We start from the raw sequence: 20606 nt of genomic DNA, 5'->3' as shown, positions 1-20606 counted from the left end.
ACTCACAAAGCGGGGGTGACAGCATGTCAACAGTACATGTGTCCTGTGCAGGCCAGTACAGTTTTCGCCGGCTCAAATTCTACATACGGGGAAACATGGAACAGTATCGCATTCCGAACAAGCTTCCCTCCGAGGACGTTAACATTCTCGCACAGCGCAAGGGTCGGCTGAAGCTGGCAGCGCAGCATACGCGGCCAGTACCACGGACCCCGGTGTACAAAAACTTGTATGCAATCACTGAACGCCATACATTAGAATTACTGAACGCCATATGCTTGAATTACTGAACGCCAAGCAATAGGAGTCTTTTTGATATATGGCGTTCAGTAATTCGAAAAATGAGAGGAAAGAACTCACTCTCCTTCTTTTATGGGTTACCCCTCCTCGTTTCTCCCTTCCCACATTTTTCCCCATACCCTCCGGGTCTACCAATGCCCACGAGGGAAATGTCATCCGAAAATGTAAACAACAACTATTTTATTTACCTTTAGGTTATGTTACCGTTTTATTAATTTAATTTCTCTTTTTACACTTCACTGGCACTACTCCTAGGTCTACTTCTGGCAAAACCTGCAAAAGAAGAAAGACTATATCACTTATTATGTACAATTATGCACAATATAAAGATGGAATACTTATCTTCTTTCCATTGCCAGCATCAAGTGGAAGAGCGTTGACAATACTGAAGCACGATCGATTTTCATCTGCTTTACATGTTTAAATGAAAGCAAACACTTTATTAACCAATCTTATCTATTAACGAGCTTGGTTAGATTGAAAACACAACTATTTTTCACACTTATATTTTTACTGCACACGACGCACTCCAAGTGCTGCTGGCAGCTATCAACACTGAACTAGAGTTGGAACGTTGGAGCTGGATCGTATGTATTCATTTGCTCCATATAAGAAATTTTTCATTCCAACCGTAAATTAAGTTTTATTGGCTCCTCATATTGCATTATGAAGATTCATTGTGCTTAAAGATTGACCCACTCGTTGGTAAGTGGCAAATGACTGGCATGCAGACAATTTGACGAAAGCTGTTCGCTCCGGAGCAATCATTTACCGGTAACAAATTGTTTGAAAGCTTGTAATTACATAAGCTGTGAAATCATATAGCCACCTGAATACCAGCTCCTTGCTCACACGGGACAGGTAGACTAGCATTAACCACTTGCCAATTTCAGGCTTTACTGCGTACTTGCCTGAGCAATCAAGTTATCTTTTCGACGCACGAGTCAACTATAAAAAGCAGTATTTGATCGAGCAGCGAATATAATTCTAATATTCGTTTTGTCCGTGACTTAATCAGTAGCATAAAATAATGAATAAATGAATAAAGATTATGGTGTTATAATACCATTTTTTTTTATCTACGAAAGGACTCGCTCCTTTGCTGGATCGGATGCGAAGATGTCGTTCTTTTCTGGAGCTATCCCATCACTACACTGATTTGTCTTTAGACAGCAGGAATGCTGACGGCTACTATGGAAAAATACGATGGTCAAAAATAAATCTAATTGGTGAGCAAAAAACGTGTTTGCGAAGAAATAAACCATAAAAAAATATGTTTGATTGGATACTATTTATTTGTAAGTGCGTCCGGTTGTATATATTAATCAATCGCACTAAAAATCGGCTGTAACATTGTAGAAAAATATCCGGAATAAAACTTTGACCAGATGTAAATCAAACCTTCCTACTGTGGCAAATGTAGTTAGGTTTCGAGGAGAGTGAGAGATATTTGAACCATGGACCCCATAGGGGGTGAAGCAGGAAGGCGGTGGGTGAAGTGTAGCTAGCGGTTGTGTGCAATCAGCAGTTTTTAGGGTAGGGTGGGTAAAACAGTCAGTGAAACGGGTGGAAATTGTGTGCAAGCACTCATTTTGTACCGCGGGGGAAGCAAAGACATCACAGCTTCGCGAAAATCGACAGTGGTCGTGGAAACTTTCTTCTTTCACTTTCACTATGCGAGTCGGGGTATATCCTCCTACGTTAAGTCGAACGTTTGTTCCCTTACTCGTATTCAGAGGCATACCGACTCTGTCACGAGCTCCTATGCAGAGGCTCGTGCTGTAGGACCGACTGTGACAGCCATATGTCCAGGTCGTGGAAACGCATCAAACGTAACTTCCTCAAAACGGGCTTGCGGCTGAACAATACCATAGGAGGGTCGGCTGATCTTAATCTTCCGGCACCGTGGTTCCCGCATCTGCAACAATCCCGTAGACAGAGCGCTGCATCGGCTCAATGTAGGGTTTTTAAAGAGCGCTTCGTTGCAGTGCCTTACGCCGGAAGTGCACACTCTGCTGAAACTGGTCGAACCGTACGTGATCTGGGACTACCCGATTGGTGGTCCGGGAACTGATCTACAAGTACAAACCGGTGCCGGAGCTGGGGGCAAGAAAGTGGTTCCACTGGCGACGAACAAGATAGTGGAGCAAATCTTCGGCTACTGCGGCATCATCTGCGTGGACAATCTGTTACACGAGATCATGACGATAGGGGAGGGCTTCCACTTCGTGCATCGGCACTTCCGGAGCTTCAAGCTGCGCAATCCGAAGGACATCGTCCCCACTTCACCTTCCCGGGGTTAGTTGTTCATCCACCGTCAATTGTCGCGTTTCGTTTTTGGGGTTGTAATAATAAATTATCAATACAAAACATTCTATTAAATGTGTTAGCCGTCGGCTTTTCTGTTGTGTTTATTTGTAGAAGATCAATGTAGCAAAGAAGTGGGTAGTTTTGTACGAAAACATACTTTAAATGCTATAAAATATACACAATCATTATGATCCCCTCTTCCGCAATCGAAGGAAACACCGAGAGCACTGTAGAAAACCAATCAACATCCGCTGCCCCTCTCCCTTCTCGGCTTTGTGGAGGGCTTTGAACTTAATAATGCACAATTCAAAGGAAATACACAATCAAGGAATCACACTAAGAGTGTGTGTTTTTAAATTGCAAAGTAAACACCACGCAGAAGCGATCACTTTTTGTAGCCGCGCCGTTTGTTGTCGTATTCGAAATTTCTCATCCGCTGCTTGAGGTTGGTGGAACCGCGCAGCACCGCCGAGCGTGAGTCTACGTCGCGCATCACGAACGGTGAATACCCGGCGGTATAGTCTTCTGCCAGCGCGTTCGTCTTGCTGCGTGCTTTGGCCGAGATACGCTGCTGCGGCAGCGGCTGGTCCTCATACAGCAGCGGATTGGTGGCGTACTTGCCGCCATCGAACTTGGCCACCGGCCGATTCTTGTACTTTGCCGTCAGCGGACGGCGGCTGTTGATGTGTATGACCTGCTGGCCGTTCGCGTCCAGGCTGACGGCGACCTTCTTCAACGTCTGGTTGCCGCAACGCGGGCAGAACACCTTCGTGGCGTCCGGTGTCGTCTTGAAGCACGCGTAGCAGCGCAGAATGTAGGTGCGCGTCTGGGTGATGACACGGCCGTCCATCGTTGCCAGCTGTAACCCGAGCTGTTTCAGCACGTTCTGTATGGCGTAGTCGGTCGTTATACAGGCAACAGACGACGGCACCTCCTCCAGGTAGTTCATACCGTAGCCACGCTTTACCTGCGCGATGTTGGCTGGCGTTACCCAGCCTTCGTCGTCATCGTCGACGTTGTCATCGCCATCATAGTCCTCTTCATCAGATGAATCCCCTCCGAGTTCCTCTCCGTGTTCCTCCTCTTCATGCTCATCTCCATGCTCCTCTCCATTTTCCTCGTGGTGACCATCGCTTTTGGGAACCTTTACAGCAGAAACATAATCGGCAGCGCTATCATCGTGTCGCGGTTCCTCAACTTGTGACTCTTCGTTGTCGGGTTGGTCCGGGTCCGCCGCCTGCTTCGGTTTGTAGAATCCCGCAATGTCTGCGGTGCCCAGCTCGTCAGGCGATTCGTTCGGGTTGGTCAACGTGACAGCCGGCTTTGGTTCCGTTCGCAGATGTCCCTCCCCGACGTATCTCGCCTCGAGCTCGTACGTCAGCGCGATCACTTCCAGATCGACGAGCGAAAGCGACGCAAAGTCTCCGGTTTTCTTCGCGAACGCGATAACTTTCGCCAGCGCGTCCGGATCGGGCAGCAGCACCTTTAGGTTGTAGGGTAGCACCGCCAGTGCCTTCATCTGCCTGTCATGCTTGATTTCTCGTATCACGCCTCGTACGGTGTAGCAGTTTTCGGCGATGTTCTGCAACAACAGGATGAACGACATGCGCTTTCGTAAAGGAATCGTGCCGACATGGTGGACATTTACGTACCTGCAGCTGGACATTCTTGATGAAAACCGATGTGTCCACAACCAAATGCTCAAACTTTGTTCTCTTCCCGGATTCGGTTATTTCGCCCATCTTGGATCTTTTTACGCTTTGCGCTCCCCACTGTTTATCATCGAAACCATGTGCGCTGCTGGCAAGCGAATTAAACGTACTTTGACAGCCCTGCTACGAAGTGACAGTAGCTGGTAATACAAAGCTCCTGCCTACCGTATACCCAAGGTGTATATATCTATATTTATACACCTTGCCATATACCCTGTTTTGTGACGGGAGGCCATTGTCAAACCCGGTGTATGACTGCAGAGCCGTTCGCCAGTTGTTGACATTTCCATCGATCTGTTTTGTTATGTGAATAGGCGATTTGTGTCGCCTCTTTTTCCGAAACCAACTCCACAAGGCACACGAGCAGCTAGGCTGTGCGTACACTAAAAATGGCTCAAACATTCGCTGAGGATCAGTACGGCCGCAAAATCGACCGATGCCTGACCGACACCCTGCTCAAGTTTGGTAAGTTTCCGCGACCGGGAGACGCTGGTGCCGATGACACCCAGCATGGATGGTTTTTTCAATCTCATTTTTGCAGCAAAATTATATAAGTTCCAGCATTGCAGCAAGTGGTTGATTTCAGCTAACATTTGTACGGTTTGTTTGCAGGTGGCGGTCTGGCCCTAGGAGGTGTTTTCTCACTGCTGTTCTTCAAACGTCGCGCTTGGCCTATCATCATGGGTTCCGGATTCGGCATCGGGGTTGCCTACAATAATTGCGAACGCTCGTTAAACGCGTCCAAGTAGACAGACAGGCAACCAAGTCACTGCCTCGAAACTGAGTTTGTGCGAAATATGGCTTAGAAGGCGAACAATAAACATCTTTATCCGTCATAAAACTTAAAAAAATCTCCTAGGAGTACTATAATATAATAGTGTCCGAATCGGAAAAAATGATTCTATCACCAGGAGCGCACGGCAAAACTTCAATTATTGATTTATTTGTAAGCCTGGTTCATATAAATGCAATCCTTTAACGACTTACGGTACTTGCTAACGAAAATTTCGCAATACACTTTCAGTGATCGTTTTGCGTTAGGGCAAGAAAAGAAACATTGTTTGTTAAGTATTGAAATACGTTTCATTCGCTAAGTTTAATTCTTTTATTTTGCGTTTCTTTGTGTTCTGTGTATTTGGTTTCGTGGTATTTATGCTAGTGATCTGAATAATTTACTAGATTTTTCCCCGCTCATCCCCCTCCGGTCTTCTACTTTTGCCATGTATGTTTGGCTAGCTTTTTGGGGGATTTTATGTCGCAAATTTGTTTTAATCGTTTTAAAGACATTCAAATCGTCCCGCAACAGCTTTTTGCAGGAGTTTACGCGCCTCCCAGCTTAGTTGGAAAATTAAATTTAAATTAACTATACAAAATGAGGAAGATGGGTAAAGGTTTTTTTCTTGTTTGTAGTTGTTTGGTTTATGAAATAGGATTACTTCTAAATCTATATATTTACGAAGCGTATTGGTTTTAAAAATGCGTGAAACAACTAATAGGACAAAGGTATTGCACTTATGTCGCGTTGCTCGTATCAAGTTGTGTTCAATTTCCGGCCGGAGAGTGGTTTTGGTTCTAAAGCAGAAGAGAAAAGATTAGATCATGTTACCAACAAGCCTTCTCAATATCGTCCTCTGTTTCGATCTCATCTTCGATCAAGCTGATTTCGTTTCCGCCTACAAACTGTACGTGTGGTGTAAAAAACTCCCAAGCTTACGGCTGCAAACTAGCGTTTCTTACTGGTTAATGGATTGAATTATCTTCTAAGGTATAATCCACAAGCGTAGAGAGAAAGCCCCGAACATGCAAGTGGGTTCACAAAGTTGCCTTCTGTAAGTCGTTAACTTTCAGCGTTAAATGCGTCTTTCGTTTGGTCTTTTTCTGCATGGCATAGCACACCCTCCACTAGCTGCTATCGGTGAAACATTTGTTTTACCCTACCCAGTCGTCTAATCATGATCCCTCCCGGCAGAGTAGGTGTTGTTCCACCTGTTGCCATACTGTTTCCTTAATTGTTTGGTGTGGGCATGTAGGCATCGATTTCAATCTAGATCGTAGTCTTAAACGTTGTGTGATTCACCTACTTTGGTTGTGTTTGCTCCGTTGTTTTTAGAATACCAGCCGGCCGACAGTAATGCTGCTGATAATGCTGTTGTTTTTGCCGAACCGAACCTGTGACCGACCACAGTGACGCTTTCTGGCTGTACGATTGCATGTTTTGTTTTTAGCACTCAGGGTCCGTTTTGCGTTTTGCGAACCGCTCTTTCCGAGACCCTTCGAGGCTTCATCGTTCTGTTTCTGTTCTGTATTCACCAAACGAAGTCGATTGTTATTACTAAACATGACTAGAAATGTTTGACGAAATTGACGAGCGCCTTTTCATCATTTAACGTAACTAAATCTGCACTGGCAGTGGACACCAATCGCCACCCTTCCCCGCTCTGATCTAAGAAAAGGAGCGCTCATACCGATAATGGGTAAAAGGTAGCAGGATGAAGGTGATATACATAATTCTATAGAATTTAACGGGCATTGGAGAGCATTGGCATTAGCATCGACCCACTCATTTGGAGGTGAAGTCTGGCCAGTAGTTGATGTAATACCGGTGTGTAGTTCCCTCAAACAGACGGTCGAGCCAGTTCGGCAGTCCGTCGAGCAGGTTCTCCTCCAACAGGATCTTTGGCTCGGAGATGTCCGACATCGACGTCTCGGAGTCGGAGCTGTCCATGCCGAGGAATGCGCCCGCCTCTGGATCGGAAGGCATCGAGCTGAGATGGCGCGTCATTTTGATCATGCGCTGGGAAAGGAAAAACAAACCAAATTTACAATCACGTTAGTCACCGTATTAACAGTCGCACGAGCACACTCCTTCTTCTACCTTAGCTCCCCGATTGGACTCTGGATGCTTCGCGTGGTACATGCAGAAGTACTTCCGATGCCCGTTCAGTGCAATTACCGTGCCGATGCAGTTGCGCGGATTGATTTTCATCTCGCGCGACTCGGACAGGGACAGGCGCAACAACTCCGCGTACCAGCCGATGCCTTTCTCGATCAGCATGTGTGCAAACATGAGTGTTTTGTTTCTACATGGGATGTACAAGATTTGATATCATTAATAACTAATGTAAAAAGCGGACGGCATAAAAACGGTGTACGACCACTTAATCATGAAAATATTTGGATTTGAATATCTGATTTGGAAACATACTTTCTGTACGGCCACACAGCCTTATGGAAGGCGGGTATCAGCTTTTGCCGTGATTGCATATCGGTGAGCAGCACGATCGTGCGACAGCCGGGCTTCAGCAACCGCACCAGACCGTTATACTTTTCGGCCCGCAGTTCGTGCAATCGCAGCTCCGGCACGTAGTTGGTGGATTTACCTAGAATTGCCCGTGGCATGAAAGAGCAATGAAACAAACAAATTACAGGTTGGTGCTTATCGTGAAACAACTTGCCGTTTAACCTACCGTTTGCACTGTCAACGTTTTTACTTTGCTTCAGCTGTATATCTTCCTCCTCGAGGCGTAACAGATAGGACATCAGGTAGCCAACGATCAAGATGAACGCTATCGTGCCGATCACAGAGATGGCCGGCAGAATGTGCTCCTGTCCGAGATTGTCCGTCATGTATTCCACGGCCAGCAGGACGCGGTTCAGGATACGCACCATCAAACTTTGGGCGTGCTCATCCAGCAGATCCTGTAGCAGGAAAGGAAATGTAAAGCGCCAGCGTTACGATAAGTAGCATATTAATAAAAAAAGAATAGGAAAAAAGATGTTACCTTCACTTCCGTTTCGTAGCTAAGCGCTTCGGATGAGCGCAACAGCCGCTGGATAGTGCCGTCAATCTTCTGCTTTGTGTTGTTAAAGTACTGATCCTGTGTTTCGTTTTCGGCCGCCTTGTCCATCTGCAGCACAACCTCGCGAACCCACTCGTAGCGGATATGCTTGGTATCACGCCGCCAGAAGATGACCAGCTGCAGCAGCGTTTCGGGCGCCTGCTCGTGCTTGGACAGGGCACCGATGAAGTCATTCTGCTTCTCCTTGTAGATGTAGGCGAAACGTACCCGCTCCCGACTGAACAGCGATTCCAGCGCGATCTTCCGCATCAGCTGGCGCGGTCCATCGTGCATGCTCGTGTTCTCCGTCACCAGCACCACGCACAGACGCTTGCGGGGTCGGTTCCATTCGGCGGGGCACACGCTCTCGAGCATCTCCTGGGACGACAGTCGCGGCAGCACGAGATACTGGTTCAACGAGATGATGTTGTTGAGCGTGGTAGTCGGAATATCCGACATGGTGATCGTGGCGATCGGATGGGCGGGAAACTCGTTGAAGATCAGCAGCGTGTCGAGGGTGGCGTGCGCCTTGTAGGTCGTCTGGATGTGCTTGGTATTCTTGGCGTTCAGCTGCACGAAACCGAACGCCACGCGGTCGCGGAAGTAGAACGCCGTGATCAGATACCGCAGTCTCGGCTGGGCCCGCGGCTCCAGGATTAGCGCACGTACGCGATTGTCCGCCCAGCCACCGAGGAACGCGTCGAGCGTATCGTCCGTGACCGGTGCGAGCAGCTTATAGGGGAGCTTTTGGCGGATGAAGTCGACCACGTGCTGCGCATTGAACACACTCTCCTTGTATACGTAGCTGTGGCCGTCCAGCACCATGATGACGCACGGCAGCGAGTGAACGCCAACCTTGCGCACCAGCTGCTCCTCGTGCCCGGCGTTGACGGTGGCAAACACGACGCCGTACGGTTCCAGCGTGTCGATCAGCTTCTTGAAGGAGTTGGCCGCCTTCATGCAGGCGAAGCACCAGTCGGCGTAGAACATCAGTATCTGCGGCGTCTGACGGCTCTTGGGCACGATGTTCGTCTCGTAATACTTGGACGTGATGGACAGCCGGTGGTACAGGCTGATATCCTGATCGTGAAAGTTGAAGTTATGCGCGCCGTAGAAATGCTCGAACGGATCCTGAAAGCGTCCGTAGTTGCTGTAGTCCGGTCGGTCGCGGTTCAACACGGCGTCCTCGTTCGTTATGCCGAACTGGTCGTATGCCAGCCGGCGGTCCGAGTCCGACAGCAGCTCGTACGCCTGCTTGATTTCCACAAACCGCGTTTCCGCCTCCGGATGCTTCGATTTGTCCGGGTGCCTGTGGAGAATCAATCAATGAAAGACCATTCGAAATCTTCACCAGTGCAGTGTTTCGGCCGTCTTCTCCTGGTTTCCGATGCACCGCTACGCAGGGAAACACAGGCGCATCGCTCCCGATGGACCCGATCGATCGATCGGCAGCGGGCTTTCCTTACCATTCCTTCGCTAACTGCTTGTACGCGCGGCGAATCTCCTGCAGTGTGGCCCGCTTCTGCACGCCCAAGATACTGTACGGATCCTTCGAGGCACTTTGTACGGAGCAAATTACCGTCAGCAGTATTGCAAAACAAACCCAGTACGCGAGTAGCGCAGGTTGCTCCTGGTGGCTCCTCCTCGTCATTGTTTTTCTACCCGAGCTTTTCTCGAACGAGCTGCTGCTGGTACGCCCGGAAACCGACCCCATCCCGTCGCTATGACTGCAAACTGGCCGACCTTTGTCGTTCTACACCAGGTCACATTTAACCTTTCGCTAAAAAATACGTTACTTTGTACGGTCGAACTTCTTCGGGGCAAAAAACAAAAGCTACACAGCGCGCTTTGAAATTTTTCCTTCACTCCTTGCTGCGCTCGCACCAACCTGACAGAAATAAACCTTTTCTCGGTTGCATGTGAATGACAGCTCCGAGCTTGAAAACAGGAAAAAGCAATAGAAAAAAATACGCACACACACAAATATTAGACATTCCCATACCCGTTATAGCATTTTCTGTAGCACTTGTGATATAAAAACCTTACAAATGTAAAATAACATTGTACAATACATATTAATATTTGCGCATAAAGAGTTTGTTAAAATAAGCCTTATCCAAAATGTAAACACGGTTGCTCCGCTTTTAGTATTCTTTTATAAAACACCGCACTTTCCAATGAAATTGTTGGGAGTTATTGAAGAACAGTTATTGAAAACACAACACATTACCAAAAATTGGAGTAAGGTTGTTTGCATCATTGGAAAAGCGTACGGACCTTACTGTAACAGCAGTTTTTGTGTGTTTATTAAATTTGACATCCATTGCAGAGTAGTGACGTCGGTTTCCAACATTTGTTCGTTGACACGTGCAGAAAAACAAGTCCGAGGCCCGCTTTCGTCCCAGCTGTGTCATGTGTGTTTTTGTAAAAAGGTGTAGCTACCAGTGGCAAGTTCAGGGAGCTTTTCGTATGTTTTTAGGATGAACCCGCTCGAGTGGGACGAACCGGTCCCAGCAAACGTACTGGTCAGTGCATTGTGGTCCCTGCTCCATACACTCTACTCATGGATCGAGTATTTGTCGCTCATGGTGCGATGGTGTCACAAAGTAATGCTGCAGTGGTCGCTGGGCGGGTGGTTGGTGACGGCGAGGGAAAAGCATCGCCTGAAACAATCGCAGTTGGCCATTAAATTGCAGCTGCAGAACGTGGATAAGGTTCCAAAGCACCTGGTGGTTGTGTTAGGGCCGGAGGAGCCAAATTATACGATGCTGTCGAATTATATTCTCTGGGCTTACGCAGCCAACATCGAGTACGTTAGTTTTTACGATCATAACGGTAAGCAGAGCCGGTTCGTGCCCTAGCCACTATCGTGTATCGCATTGCATCGTATCTTTCTATCATTCCAGGACTAGTCAAACGTAACCACGAGCAGATTATGCGCTACGTGTGGGACGTCCGGCTGGACGATACCAGCGACAAGCTGGAATGGTCACGACAACAAGCGGTACCCTCGAGTGTGGAATGTTTCGAGGCATGGCCACGCAGCGGCCGGAGGACGGTGGTTGCATTCTTCTCTCCGGAAGACGGCAAGCCGGGACTGGTGAACCTCAGCCGATCGATTGGCGTGTCTGTGCGTAAGCGAGACCTTGCGCTGTCGGAGGTGAACATTGACTATCTCGACCGACAACTGCAGGCGGCCCACAACCACATTCCCGACCCGGACCTGGCCATCTACTTCGGCAACATTTGCTCCACGTACGGGCTGCTGCCGTGGCAAATTCGTTTGACCGAGTTTCTACCGCTCGAAAGGCGGTTAAGGGATAGCAACGAGCAGCATTTCGTGAACTGCCTGCTGAAGTACGGAAAATGTGAACAGCGTATCGGGACGTAGTGCAGCACTGAATCGAATAAAATTTGACTATTTTTTCTAGATGTAACGGCGGTATGCCCGAATTCGTTTATTCAAAGGAACGGAAGCAAGATCAAGCCGAAAAACTTGCGAATACGTTTCGTATCTTTATAATACCGTTTTTTTTTTAAATAGTTTTAAAAGAAATTCTAACAACTGCACCTTCAGCGAAGCTAATTGCGATTTGAAATAGTTTGTTACTACTATTTAATCAAGAATCTAGCAGCTGTCTCATCGATCTCATACATTTGCAAATTAATTATTATTGCAGCGATGCATCTATTTTGCATGCATGAGTCTCCCCATGCGTTTATCAACGGTTCCAATCGATACATGTTATTGATTTACCATACTTTCGCTTCGGACAGTCGGATAGTTTAGGTCCTTGTCTTAGTTTACCGTTGATGGCCAAACAGTTTGGTTGAAAAGTAAGCCATGGTGCCCAACGCCGTCCAGAGTCCCGTTTGCCTGTCGAAAAGTTTGGCACGGATGGTGGATGATGCCGTTCCATTGCGGTTCGCTGGTTATTTCCACGACCTTCGCGGTGGCAAAGCAAAACTGACCAATGATGGCCAGACGGTGGTGGTAGGACTTTCCGACACACCACTGACGAGTCGGGTAATTGTTTCATAATTATTTTATATCCATCCAGCTCACGCTCGACCGGCAACCCGCGCTGCAGCCATGCATCGCCGGGGGTCCACTGAAGGGCGTGTACTTGTTTGAACAGCTACATTTCCACTGGGGGCCCAACGATAGCCATGGCAGCGAGCACCTGATCGAGGGGGTTGCACACGCCATGGAAATACATCTCGTGCACTACAACGCCAAGTACGGCTCGTTCCGCAAAGCGATGGACCGAAGCGATGGGCTCGCGGTGGTGGCATTTCTTGTGCACGCGCGGGGCATCGTGGACTGTGAGGACTTTCGGCGAATCACCCGCGAGCTGCCGCACATTGTGATCCCCGGCAGTACCAGACACGCCGCGGGCGATTGTATGCGCTGGCTGACGGCTCAGGACTTGGACAGACACTACTTTTCGTACCGGGGCACCATGACAACCGCACCGTTCTTTGCTAGCGTCACCTGGATCGTATACGCTGCACCGGTTTACGTTTCGCACAATCAAACGGCTGCTTTCAGAAAGCTCCGTACCTTCGCCGGCCACTGTGCGACCGAACCGACATCGGCTACCAAGCGGATCGAGAGTAACTTTCGACCGGTGCAACTGTCGAAACCCGCTGTAACGTTTGCTAGAAACACACGCCGGCGAATGCGAGCTAAGCTTTGAACGTAAAATCGAGCAGCATAGTCACAAGGAAACGGAAAAACTACAAAATTAGACGGCCAGCATTGGGCCAAAATTATGTTTTATTAATCGGGATTCAATGGCACATAGAAATTAAGGAGTTCAAGGAAAACAAATTCATAGTCGGCTTTTAGCTGAAGATAGAGCTGCAGTAGCTAGAGAAAAATAAAAGCCACTTGGAACGAGATCTGATTCATCCACCGGAGACATATGCAATGAAAAAAATTAATACATTGATAAAACTAAAGGCATCTGACCCAACACTAGCGTTAAATAATTGTTGATTTGTAATTCGAATTAATATAGATGAAGGAACTAAAACCCTATGTTTGTTTAACAAAAAACTATGACGAAGGAACATAATTCATATTTGTAATTCACAACCGTTTCAAATGCGCTTTGTCCATAGGACGGTAAAATATATGGCACACGCGATGGAATTCACGTGAAGAAATCGTCATACGATAAAATGGAGAGTGCATTTAGAGCATTTTGGTGTTTCCGCGGATGGAAAGATTTCCTGGGGAAAGGGGTTTGTTCTGCTGTTTGATATTCACTAAATTTTTATAGATCCGCTCACGGCTGCTCAACGGTCGCCTTTTCTTTATCTTAGAGAACTTAAGTACCTGCGAAAACGTTTACCAAGGGAAAATACCGTCGTGATAGAAAACCATTTCTAATTAGAAAGTGGCACATGCTAACTTACGATACTGTTATCCGCATCAATGTTTGGTGCTGGTTGCACGATGTATTCTTTGTAGAAAGGCTTGCGAACCTTTTTAGCGGGACCACTTGCACCCCTTAAAGAAAATGTGAAAAATTAATTTGAATGTGTCAATTCAAACCCGATTGTTTTTAAAATGGTATCTTGAGCTAGAACAGCTTCACTTACCGGTTGCCCTCGACAAACGGAAAGTTTTCTTCATGCGCCGACGTGCTTGACTTGGGCGTACTTTCCTTCAAGCTGGTGCTTAGATTCCAAGCGGCGATGAGCCGGTCAGCCCGGGCACGATTCGCATTCGATTCCTTCGGATGCTGATGCAAGCACATTACAGCTTGCCCGATCCCGGACTTTTCTACTAATTCTTTATCCATCGCCGGAAACTGGGGAATCAGAAAAAAAAATTAGTTAACGACATGTACGAAAAGACACAATTCAAAAAACGAACATCATTCAACAAGTTCAAGATATTTTCCCGAATCTGCAGGCACGGAAGTAGCATTTTGCGCAGCGGAGTCAACCAATCGGTCAGCACGTTTAGGACACTGTGCTCTAGGAACGCCAGCTGCAAATCCTTCTTGGTTAACAGCGACATCGAGTGTCGAAGGATGGCAAGCTTCTTTGTGGCTGGTTTGCATTCCACATCCAACTGCCGGTCCTCCTCCGCAGCGTCCTGCATCTTTTGCAGCAATTCCACAACCACATTTTCTTTGTCGTTGACTAAATCCATGTCGGTGCACTGCGCCGTTATGCTACTTTCTTGCGCACTCATTTGATGTCGAACTTGAAGGATGGCAAGCTCCTTTGATGCTGGTTTGCATTCCGTATTTAACTGCCGGTCCTCCTCCGCAGCATCCTGCATCTTTTGCTGCAATTCCACAACCACATTTTCTTTGTCGTTGACTAAATCCATGTCGGTGCACTGCGCCGTTATGCTAGTTTCTTGCGCACTCATTTGATGTCGAACTTGAAGGATGGCAAGCTCCTTTGCGGCTGGTTTGCATTCCGTATTTAACTGCCGGTTCTCCTCCGCAGCATCCAGCATGATTTGCTGCATTGTTTTTTCTTTGTCGTTAATCAAATCCATGTCCATGCACTGCGCCGTTTTGCTACCTTCCTGCGCGCTCATTTGAAGTCGTTTCGGAGATGCACTACTCCGCTGAAACACGTATAAAAGACTGCTCACAATAGCGGCAGCCTCAACGCCTGCTCGTAAACGCCTACTATGATTTACGAAAACTGTAAATTTGAATCGTTGCAAATGAAATGTCAGATTCGAAGCACAGTTGCGCAAATAGTACATGGGACACAGACACAAAAAATTATTAAGCTTTGCCCGAATTTGAAAGAATAGTTTAGAATTGATAACATTGATTTGTGTTATTTAAATCTTTGTTGTGTTTTGTTTGTATTTTGTTCTTAAAAGTATTTGTAAAATCAAAACCTATATAACGGTCACCAAGCGGCGAAGTGATCATTGATGATTGAAAGCCATTCACGCCGAATGATGTGATGACTGGCCAAGTGTATCCATTTTAAATTTCTAGCTGCCTAGCGGGTTGGTGGCCCGATGTAGCATGGTAGTCCTTTTTCTAAAGGGATAATGTACCACACACTTGCGTATGATTCCGTTTTCATTTCCCTTTTGTTCTTTATAGCCAGGACATGTTTGAACGTGCACTGCTCACTCAACGTCGATGATTTACGGATACATATTCCAAAATCTTTCATGTTTCTTTTTTTTTTGGATTTGGTTTGACCAGAAGGGTTTATTCATGATGAGATAAATTTAAAATTAAAGAAAATCGAAGGAAAAACATTCACTTGAGATATCCGATCCAACATTATGGATTGACTTTCTGGTTGCTATGCGAATGGAGATGCTAAATTACAACTTGCGAACGTCGATGGCTACTGTGTTTTTTACATTGATTTTCTGCAATACTACAGCGAATGAGGAAACTATATTTGTTACATGGGTTGTTATAAAGTTATGACATTTAACAAAACAAGAACAAATTTCGAAAACACATTGTGTCGGCATTGTAACCGAAAATAAAACATTTGAATTGTAGCACAAAATAATTAGTTCTCTGTGCCGCTTCGCACGTACCTTCTCTTTATTGCATTAAATATACTTTATAAATTAAAATGATACATTTCACTCAATAGCTGAAGACGAAATTCATTAATGCCTCTATTTTTGCTTAGGATAAGCACAACTAGCATTAAATTTTTAACAAGAAATCAAACGACGTGCCCGGAGGAAAACGAAAAAATACAAGTCTAGGAGTTTGTTCGGGAAAGTATCTTGCCCAATATTATGTATTCATCATCGGTGTAAAGATGAACTTAGAATTAAACTAGCTAGAAGAAAAAAAAAATGAGTGACAGCATTTGGCCAAATTTTATGCATTCAGTCGGTACGTGAATATGCATGTAGAATTGAAGTAAATAAAAAAATCTCATCTGAAGCATGTGGCGTAACATTTTGTATTGAAAATTATTGAGTCATCTGATCGAGTATTATGTGTAAATAATAAATTTCCAGTTGAAATAAAAATCAAAGAATCCGAAGGAAAAAAAACATTGTGACAATAGGTTAAAATTGAAGTAAGAATTAACGTAGGTGAAGGAAAGAAGTGGTGAACCGACATGACTAAACATATCGTACAGAGTGTGTTTTTTTTTTTTTTGTAATTATCGACTGTTGCAAATGCGATTATATAATATGTACGAAGAATATTTGCAACACGCGATGCAACTCAAGCGATGAAAAGTTATAGAATAAAAAGGAGGATTGCGCTTAGAGTGCCATTTTGCGCCCTTCGATAGAAATTTCCACAGCGCGACGGCTTGAGTTCAGTCTCTTCTTGTCGATAAATTTCTTCAGGTGCTTTTCGTAACGGTTCAACTTCTTCTTCGTTACCTGTGAAATGTTTAACAAGAGAAAAATACGTCATGATAGAAAATAATTTCCAATTAGAAGGTGGCACATGCTACTTACAATACTCATATCCGTATCAATGTTTGATTTCGGTCGTACGATGTACTCTTTGTCGGAAGGCATGGGCACACGGGCCCGCTGCACCCAGCCCTTTTCACCTGGACGAATTGCACCCCTGAAAGAAAACATTGAAAATTGAATTCGAATGTGTAAATTCAACAACGAAACTTTTTCCGCTGTCAAATGAGATCTTGAACTTGAACAGTTTCATTTACTTTTCGTCCTCGGCGAAGGGTAACCCTTTGTGGTTGTTGTGCGAAGAAGTGGTTGGCTCGGGGGAGTGCTTGCGCTTCCGAGGCATCTGCAGCAAGTCGCGCTGTTGCCGCTCTTCGCGCGTCATCGCCTTGAAGTCGGTGCTGAGATTAAAGATCGGGCGTGCCCACTCGGAGATCAGCCGACCAGCTCGATCACGGTTTGCTTTCGTTTCGTTTGGATGTTTGTACAAGTACATGACAGCCTTGCCGATACCCGACTGCTTCAAGTACGATTTATCTATCGCCGGAAACTGGAGAACGAAAAAATAGGTGAAGGTTTTACACCAAAAGAGAATTCGAAAAACCTACATCAGCCAACAACTTCAGAATATTCTCCCGAATCTGCAAGCATGGGAGTGCTTTGTTGGGTAGTGGGGCCAACCAATCGGTCAGCACGTTTAGCACATTGTGCTCTAGGAACGCTAGCTGCAAATCCTTTTTGATTAGTTGCGACATCACGTGTTTAAGGATGGCAATCTTCTTTGTGGCTGGTTTGCATTCCGTATTTAACTGTCGGTCCTCCTCCGCAGCGTGCTGCATCTTTTGCAGTAACTGCGCGATTAAATCGTCGTTGTCGTTGATCAAATCGATATCGTTGCGCTTCCGGCGGCGCGATTTTTCTTCCTTTTTGCGCGCTAACATGATGTCGAAGTCGGACATGAATTGGCCGCTGCGGAAAATTTGATATAACACATTTCAATTATTATTATTATCACTAGCAGAATATCAAAACCTTTCATTCATTATTCTTTTCATATAGATGTTGGATGAACACATCCAAATATGCAGGCTGGGATACGTTACATGACTTGCTCATTTGCACATAACAATTGCAGCAAAACTTCGCCGCAGCAACCCATTTGTTTCCAATGACAATGGCTAACAAAAATGGCAGAGAACAGAAAATAAGCAACACCGTAAACTTACCCTTCATTACCGTCCTCCTTAATACCGTCATCATCAGAATCAGTGATTTTGTTGTTCGTGCCAGATTCCTTCTCATCAATCTGCGGTACCGTTTGGTCATCTTGTGCCAGCTCTCCCTCCTCGCCATCGCCTTGATTGTCAGGTTCGTCATCGGAATCAACGATTTTCTTCGGTTTTGCATGTTTGCTAGTGCTCGGGCCGGCTCCATCCTCTGGACCACTCTCTTCCCCAGCTGCCATCGAAGGGGACTTGCTACGGCTGCGGCTGCGGCTTCGACTGCGTGAAACCGACACGGACCGACTCTGGCGGCTGCCACTGCGGCTCTTGCTACGACTGCGGCTACGACTTGGGCTTCGACTTTTCGACTTGGAGGACGACCGCGAGCGAGAAGTCGAGGCCGAGCCGGAACGCGAACGCGACCGAGATCGGGATCCACGCGATCCGGACGGTGAGCGTGATCGCGACCCAGATCGGGATCGGGATCGAGAACGGGAACGGGAGCCCGACCGGGAACGAGACCGGGACCGGGATCGCGATCGGGAACGCGACCGGGAACGCGACCGGGAACGAGATCGGGAGCCTGACCGGGACCGGGAGCGCGAGTGGGAGCGTGACCGAGAACGCGAACGTGATCCGGATTGCGAGCGAGACCGCGAACGGCTTCCGCTGCGATTTGAATTGCGGGATCCGGAGCGGCTGCGACTCTGATTGGAAGATGCTGATCGACGACTTTGACGCGAAGCACTGCGACTTTTTCGCGAGCCAGTTTCACTGGCGGCAACGGATGCTGCCGAACCGCTGCGACTTCTAACGCGACTGACCGCTTCACGGCTGCGCTGTGATGTATTGCTACTGGCTCGTGACGCACTACGGCGACTAGCAGGTGATTTGCTATTGCTACGGCTACGGCCAGGCTCGGAGTGCAAAGTTACCTGCGGGGCATTTCCGTCCCCGACCGAATGTGATATTTCTGCTAATTCTGGAGCTGCTGGTGGTGCTGCTGCTGTTGTTGCTGCTACTGCTAGTAAGTCAACAGCGGTAGCAGCATCATTTTCATTATTTACGGTGTATACTGTTGAATCTGGCATATCTCCTTCGCCATTTGCATTCTCTACTTTCGGCTCGTTCTCCATCGCGTTGTGTGCGACCACGCCCGTGGGTTCCTGGAGGATAATGACGAAAAGGAACAAGAAAAAAGTCCAACCCAAGAAACCATGTTTAATCTGGGTGCCATGGAAAGTTCCAATATTAACCTTACCGAAGTGGATCCGTTTACTAACTGTTCATCGGATGTTGTACTGTCGCAAATGGCATCCTCTTCCATGGTACTGCTGTAGAAAAAATCATTCAAAACACATTCAAATAGTCATCGAGCTACAAATTTGGTAAGAATTCAACCAATAACAATCGAAAGCCTCCATATTGCTTATTGTAAATTATTGCCCGACTTCATGTACGCCAAACTTTCCTTAGGAAATGCAAAAAATATCTTACCAATCGCTGAATTCAACCTATACCCAGACCAATCACTGCAAAACGAAAATGGTTGTGGATCGGATGCCCCAAAACTAACCTTTATTAGGAACTGCGTTTTTTCCACAAAGTGACTAAACCAAACTGAAGGACGAAGAAATTGCAAAGCAGCTACCGCTGGTTCGTAGTAGGCGTTTGTGATAGAATATAACAAACTTGACATGTGGCAGTGTTGCCATATCGAACAAAATTTCCAGATTGATATTTAGAAATTATAGCAAGTCACCGACAATTTTTATTTTTATTTAATTTTTAATAAAACTTATGCTTATTAAATACAGTTGGTCCCCGCAGTACGCGAATGTTTGGGACCGAACGCAATAGCGTATATCGAATTTTCGCATATTGCGGATTTCCTCTGCCATATCGTTTATACCTCATATTGAAGAGTTGACACTGAGAGGGAAGCTCTTATTTAACATATCTTTTATCCAAATCACTAGTAAGTGTTCCATTTCTTACATTGCATAATTATATCTCTGTTAAATAGTGCATTTTAAAAACTGCATTCTACCAAAACAAAGTAAAATTGACTAGTCAGAACTCAAGCAACGCTATGAGCTGTCAGTTTTAAAAAATCGCGTATTGCGAATTCGCGTATATCGAGAATCGCGTACTGCGGGGACCAACTGTATTACATGGTTTGTGGTAGAACATTTCATAAATCTGATTCCAGATTCATTAACAGATGACTTATCTGTTAGTCTGTGAAATTGCTTCATAATCTTGAATAATAATAATAATAATAATAATGAATTCATGAACTGTTTTTGGAGCAATTTGGAGTTCAAATAAGTTTTCGGTGAAGCGTAATAATCGAAGTTCTACTTTATATTTTAAAAACTTATGACTAGAGCTTTAAAAATCTTTGCCCGCTTCTCCAACACGAAAAGTGAATGATGTTGAATAAATGAATCAATCGATTTACAGAATTTCTGTTGTTCCATGATCACTTAAAAAAAAATCCCGAAGAATGAAATAGTTTCGACATCGATTTGATGGTAATAATCGTGAATTATACGGATTCTTAAAATATTACCGCAGGTCTACACGGCGCTGCGACTTTCCTGCGACCGGGGTTTCTGCGACCACGGAAGTGTCAAAGTAATCAAAAAATAGCCTAGGTCGGCCATCTGGTATGTCAAAAGTGTCGCAGAAACTCCCGGTCGCAGGATTGTCGCAGCGCCGTGTGGACCTGCGGTTAGCTAATCAAACCGAAGTGCTGCCAACTAGAAAAGCAGCACTGGTGCTATAAAATGTGACAGATTTGACAGCAAGAACGCGTTTT

At 46.0% G+C, this 20606-nt stretch overlaps 7 protein-coding genes and 1 pseudogene across 7 annotated transcripts; 4 read left to right on the top strand and 4 right to left on the bottom strand.

Moving 5' to 3' along the window:
• Positions 1-95: 95 nt before the first annotated feature.
• Positions 96-2600, top strand: LOC131290978 (large ribosomal subunit protein uL30-like; annotated as a pseudogene).
• Positions 2601-2918: 318 nt separating this feature from the next.
• Positions 2919-4401, bottom strand: LOC131290743 (RNA-binding protein NOB1-like). Its single transcript, XM_058319913.1, has 2 exons — positions 4260-4401; positions 2919-4189 (listed from the first exon to the last, which is right to left on the bottom strand). The coding sequence occupies exons 1-2, from the start codon at positions 4347-4349 to the stop codon at positions 2993-2995; spliced, it is 1287 nt and encodes a 428-aa protein (XP_058175896.1). The 5' UTR covers positions 4350-4401; the 3' UTR covers positions 2919-2992.
• Positions 4402-4576: 175 nt separating this feature from the next.
• Positions 4577-5163, top strand: LOC131290897 (MICOS complex subunit Mic10-like). Its single transcript, XM_058320083.1, has 2 exons — positions 4577-4784; positions 4932-5163. The coding sequence occupies exons 1-2, from the start codon at positions 4709-4711 to the stop codon at positions 5066-5068; spliced, it is 213 nt and encodes a 70-aa protein (XP_058176066.1). The 5' UTR covers positions 4577-4708; the 3' UTR covers positions 5069-5163.
• Positions 5164-5414: 251 nt separating this feature from the next.
• LOC131291449 (dnaJ homolog subfamily C member 16) lies at positions 5415-10010 on the bottom strand. The gene is made up of 6 exons (XM_058320662.1): positions 9625-10010; positions 8102-9467; positions 7787-8018; positions 7525-7699; positions 7195-7399; positions 5415-7113 (listed from the first exon to the last, which is right to left on the bottom strand). Exons 1-6 carry the CDS (start codon positions 9870-9872, stop codon positions 6880-6882), a joined length of 2460 nt encoding a protein of 819 aa, XP_058176645.1. The 5' UTR covers positions 9873-10010; the 3' UTR covers positions 5415-6879.
• A 501-nt stretch (positions 10011-10511) lies between these two features.
• LOC131290899 (dehydrodolichyl diphosphate synthase complex subunit nus1) lies at positions 10512-11561 on the top strand. Its single transcript, XM_058320085.1, has 2 exons — positions 10512-10993; positions 11065-11561. Exons 1-2 carry the CDS (start codon positions 10639-10641, stop codon positions 11547-11549), a joined length of 840 nt encoding a protein of 279 aa, XP_058176068.1. The 5' UTR covers positions 10512-10638; the 3' UTR covers positions 11550-11561.
• Positions 11562-12002: 441 nt separating this feature from the next.
• On the top strand, positions 12003-12858 carry LOC131290977 (carbonic anhydrase 6-like). The gene is made up of 2 exons (XM_058320169.1): positions 12003-12152; positions 12220-12858. The coding sequence occupies exons 1-2, from the start codon at positions 12003-12005 to the stop codon at positions 12856-12858; spliced, it is 789 nt and encodes a 262-aa protein (XP_058176152.1).
• Positions 12859-13358: 500 nt separating this feature from the next.
• On the bottom strand, positions 13359-14726 carry LOC131290975 (protein IWS1 homolog). The gene is made up of 4 exons (XM_058320168.1): positions 14046-14726; positions 13769-13980; positions 13583-13676; positions 13359-13502 (listed from the first exon to the last, which is right to left on the bottom strand). The coding sequence occupies exons 1-4, from the start codon at positions 14724-14726 to the stop codon at positions 13359-13361; spliced, it is 1131 nt and encodes a 376-aa protein (XP_058176151.1).
• Positions 14727-16280: 1554 nt separating this feature from the next.
• Positions 16281-19109, bottom strand: LOC131290974 (IWS1-like protein). The gene is made up of 6 exons (XM_058320167.1): positions 19044-19109; positions 17786-18948; positions 17168-17528; positions 16820-17109; positions 16605-16719; positions 16281-16526 (listed from the first exon to the last, which is right to left on the bottom strand). Exons 1-6 carry the CDS (start codon positions 19107-19109, stop codon positions 16404-16406), a joined length of 2118 nt encoding a protein of 705 aa, XP_058176150.1. The 3' UTR covers positions 16281-16403.
• Positions 19110-20606: the final 1497 nt, after the last annotated feature.

This window comes from Anopheles ziemanni, chromosome X (assembly GCF_943734765.1).
Source record: "Anopheles ziemanni chromosome X, idAnoZiCoDA_A2_x.2, whole genome shotgun sequence".
NCBI classification, from domain to species: Eukaryota; Metazoa; Arthropoda; class Insecta; order Diptera; family Culicidae; genus Anopheles; species Anopheles ziemanni.
The sequence above is the reverse complement of the archived record's forward strand: the minus strand, read 5'-3'. Positions and strand labels throughout refer to the sequence as shown.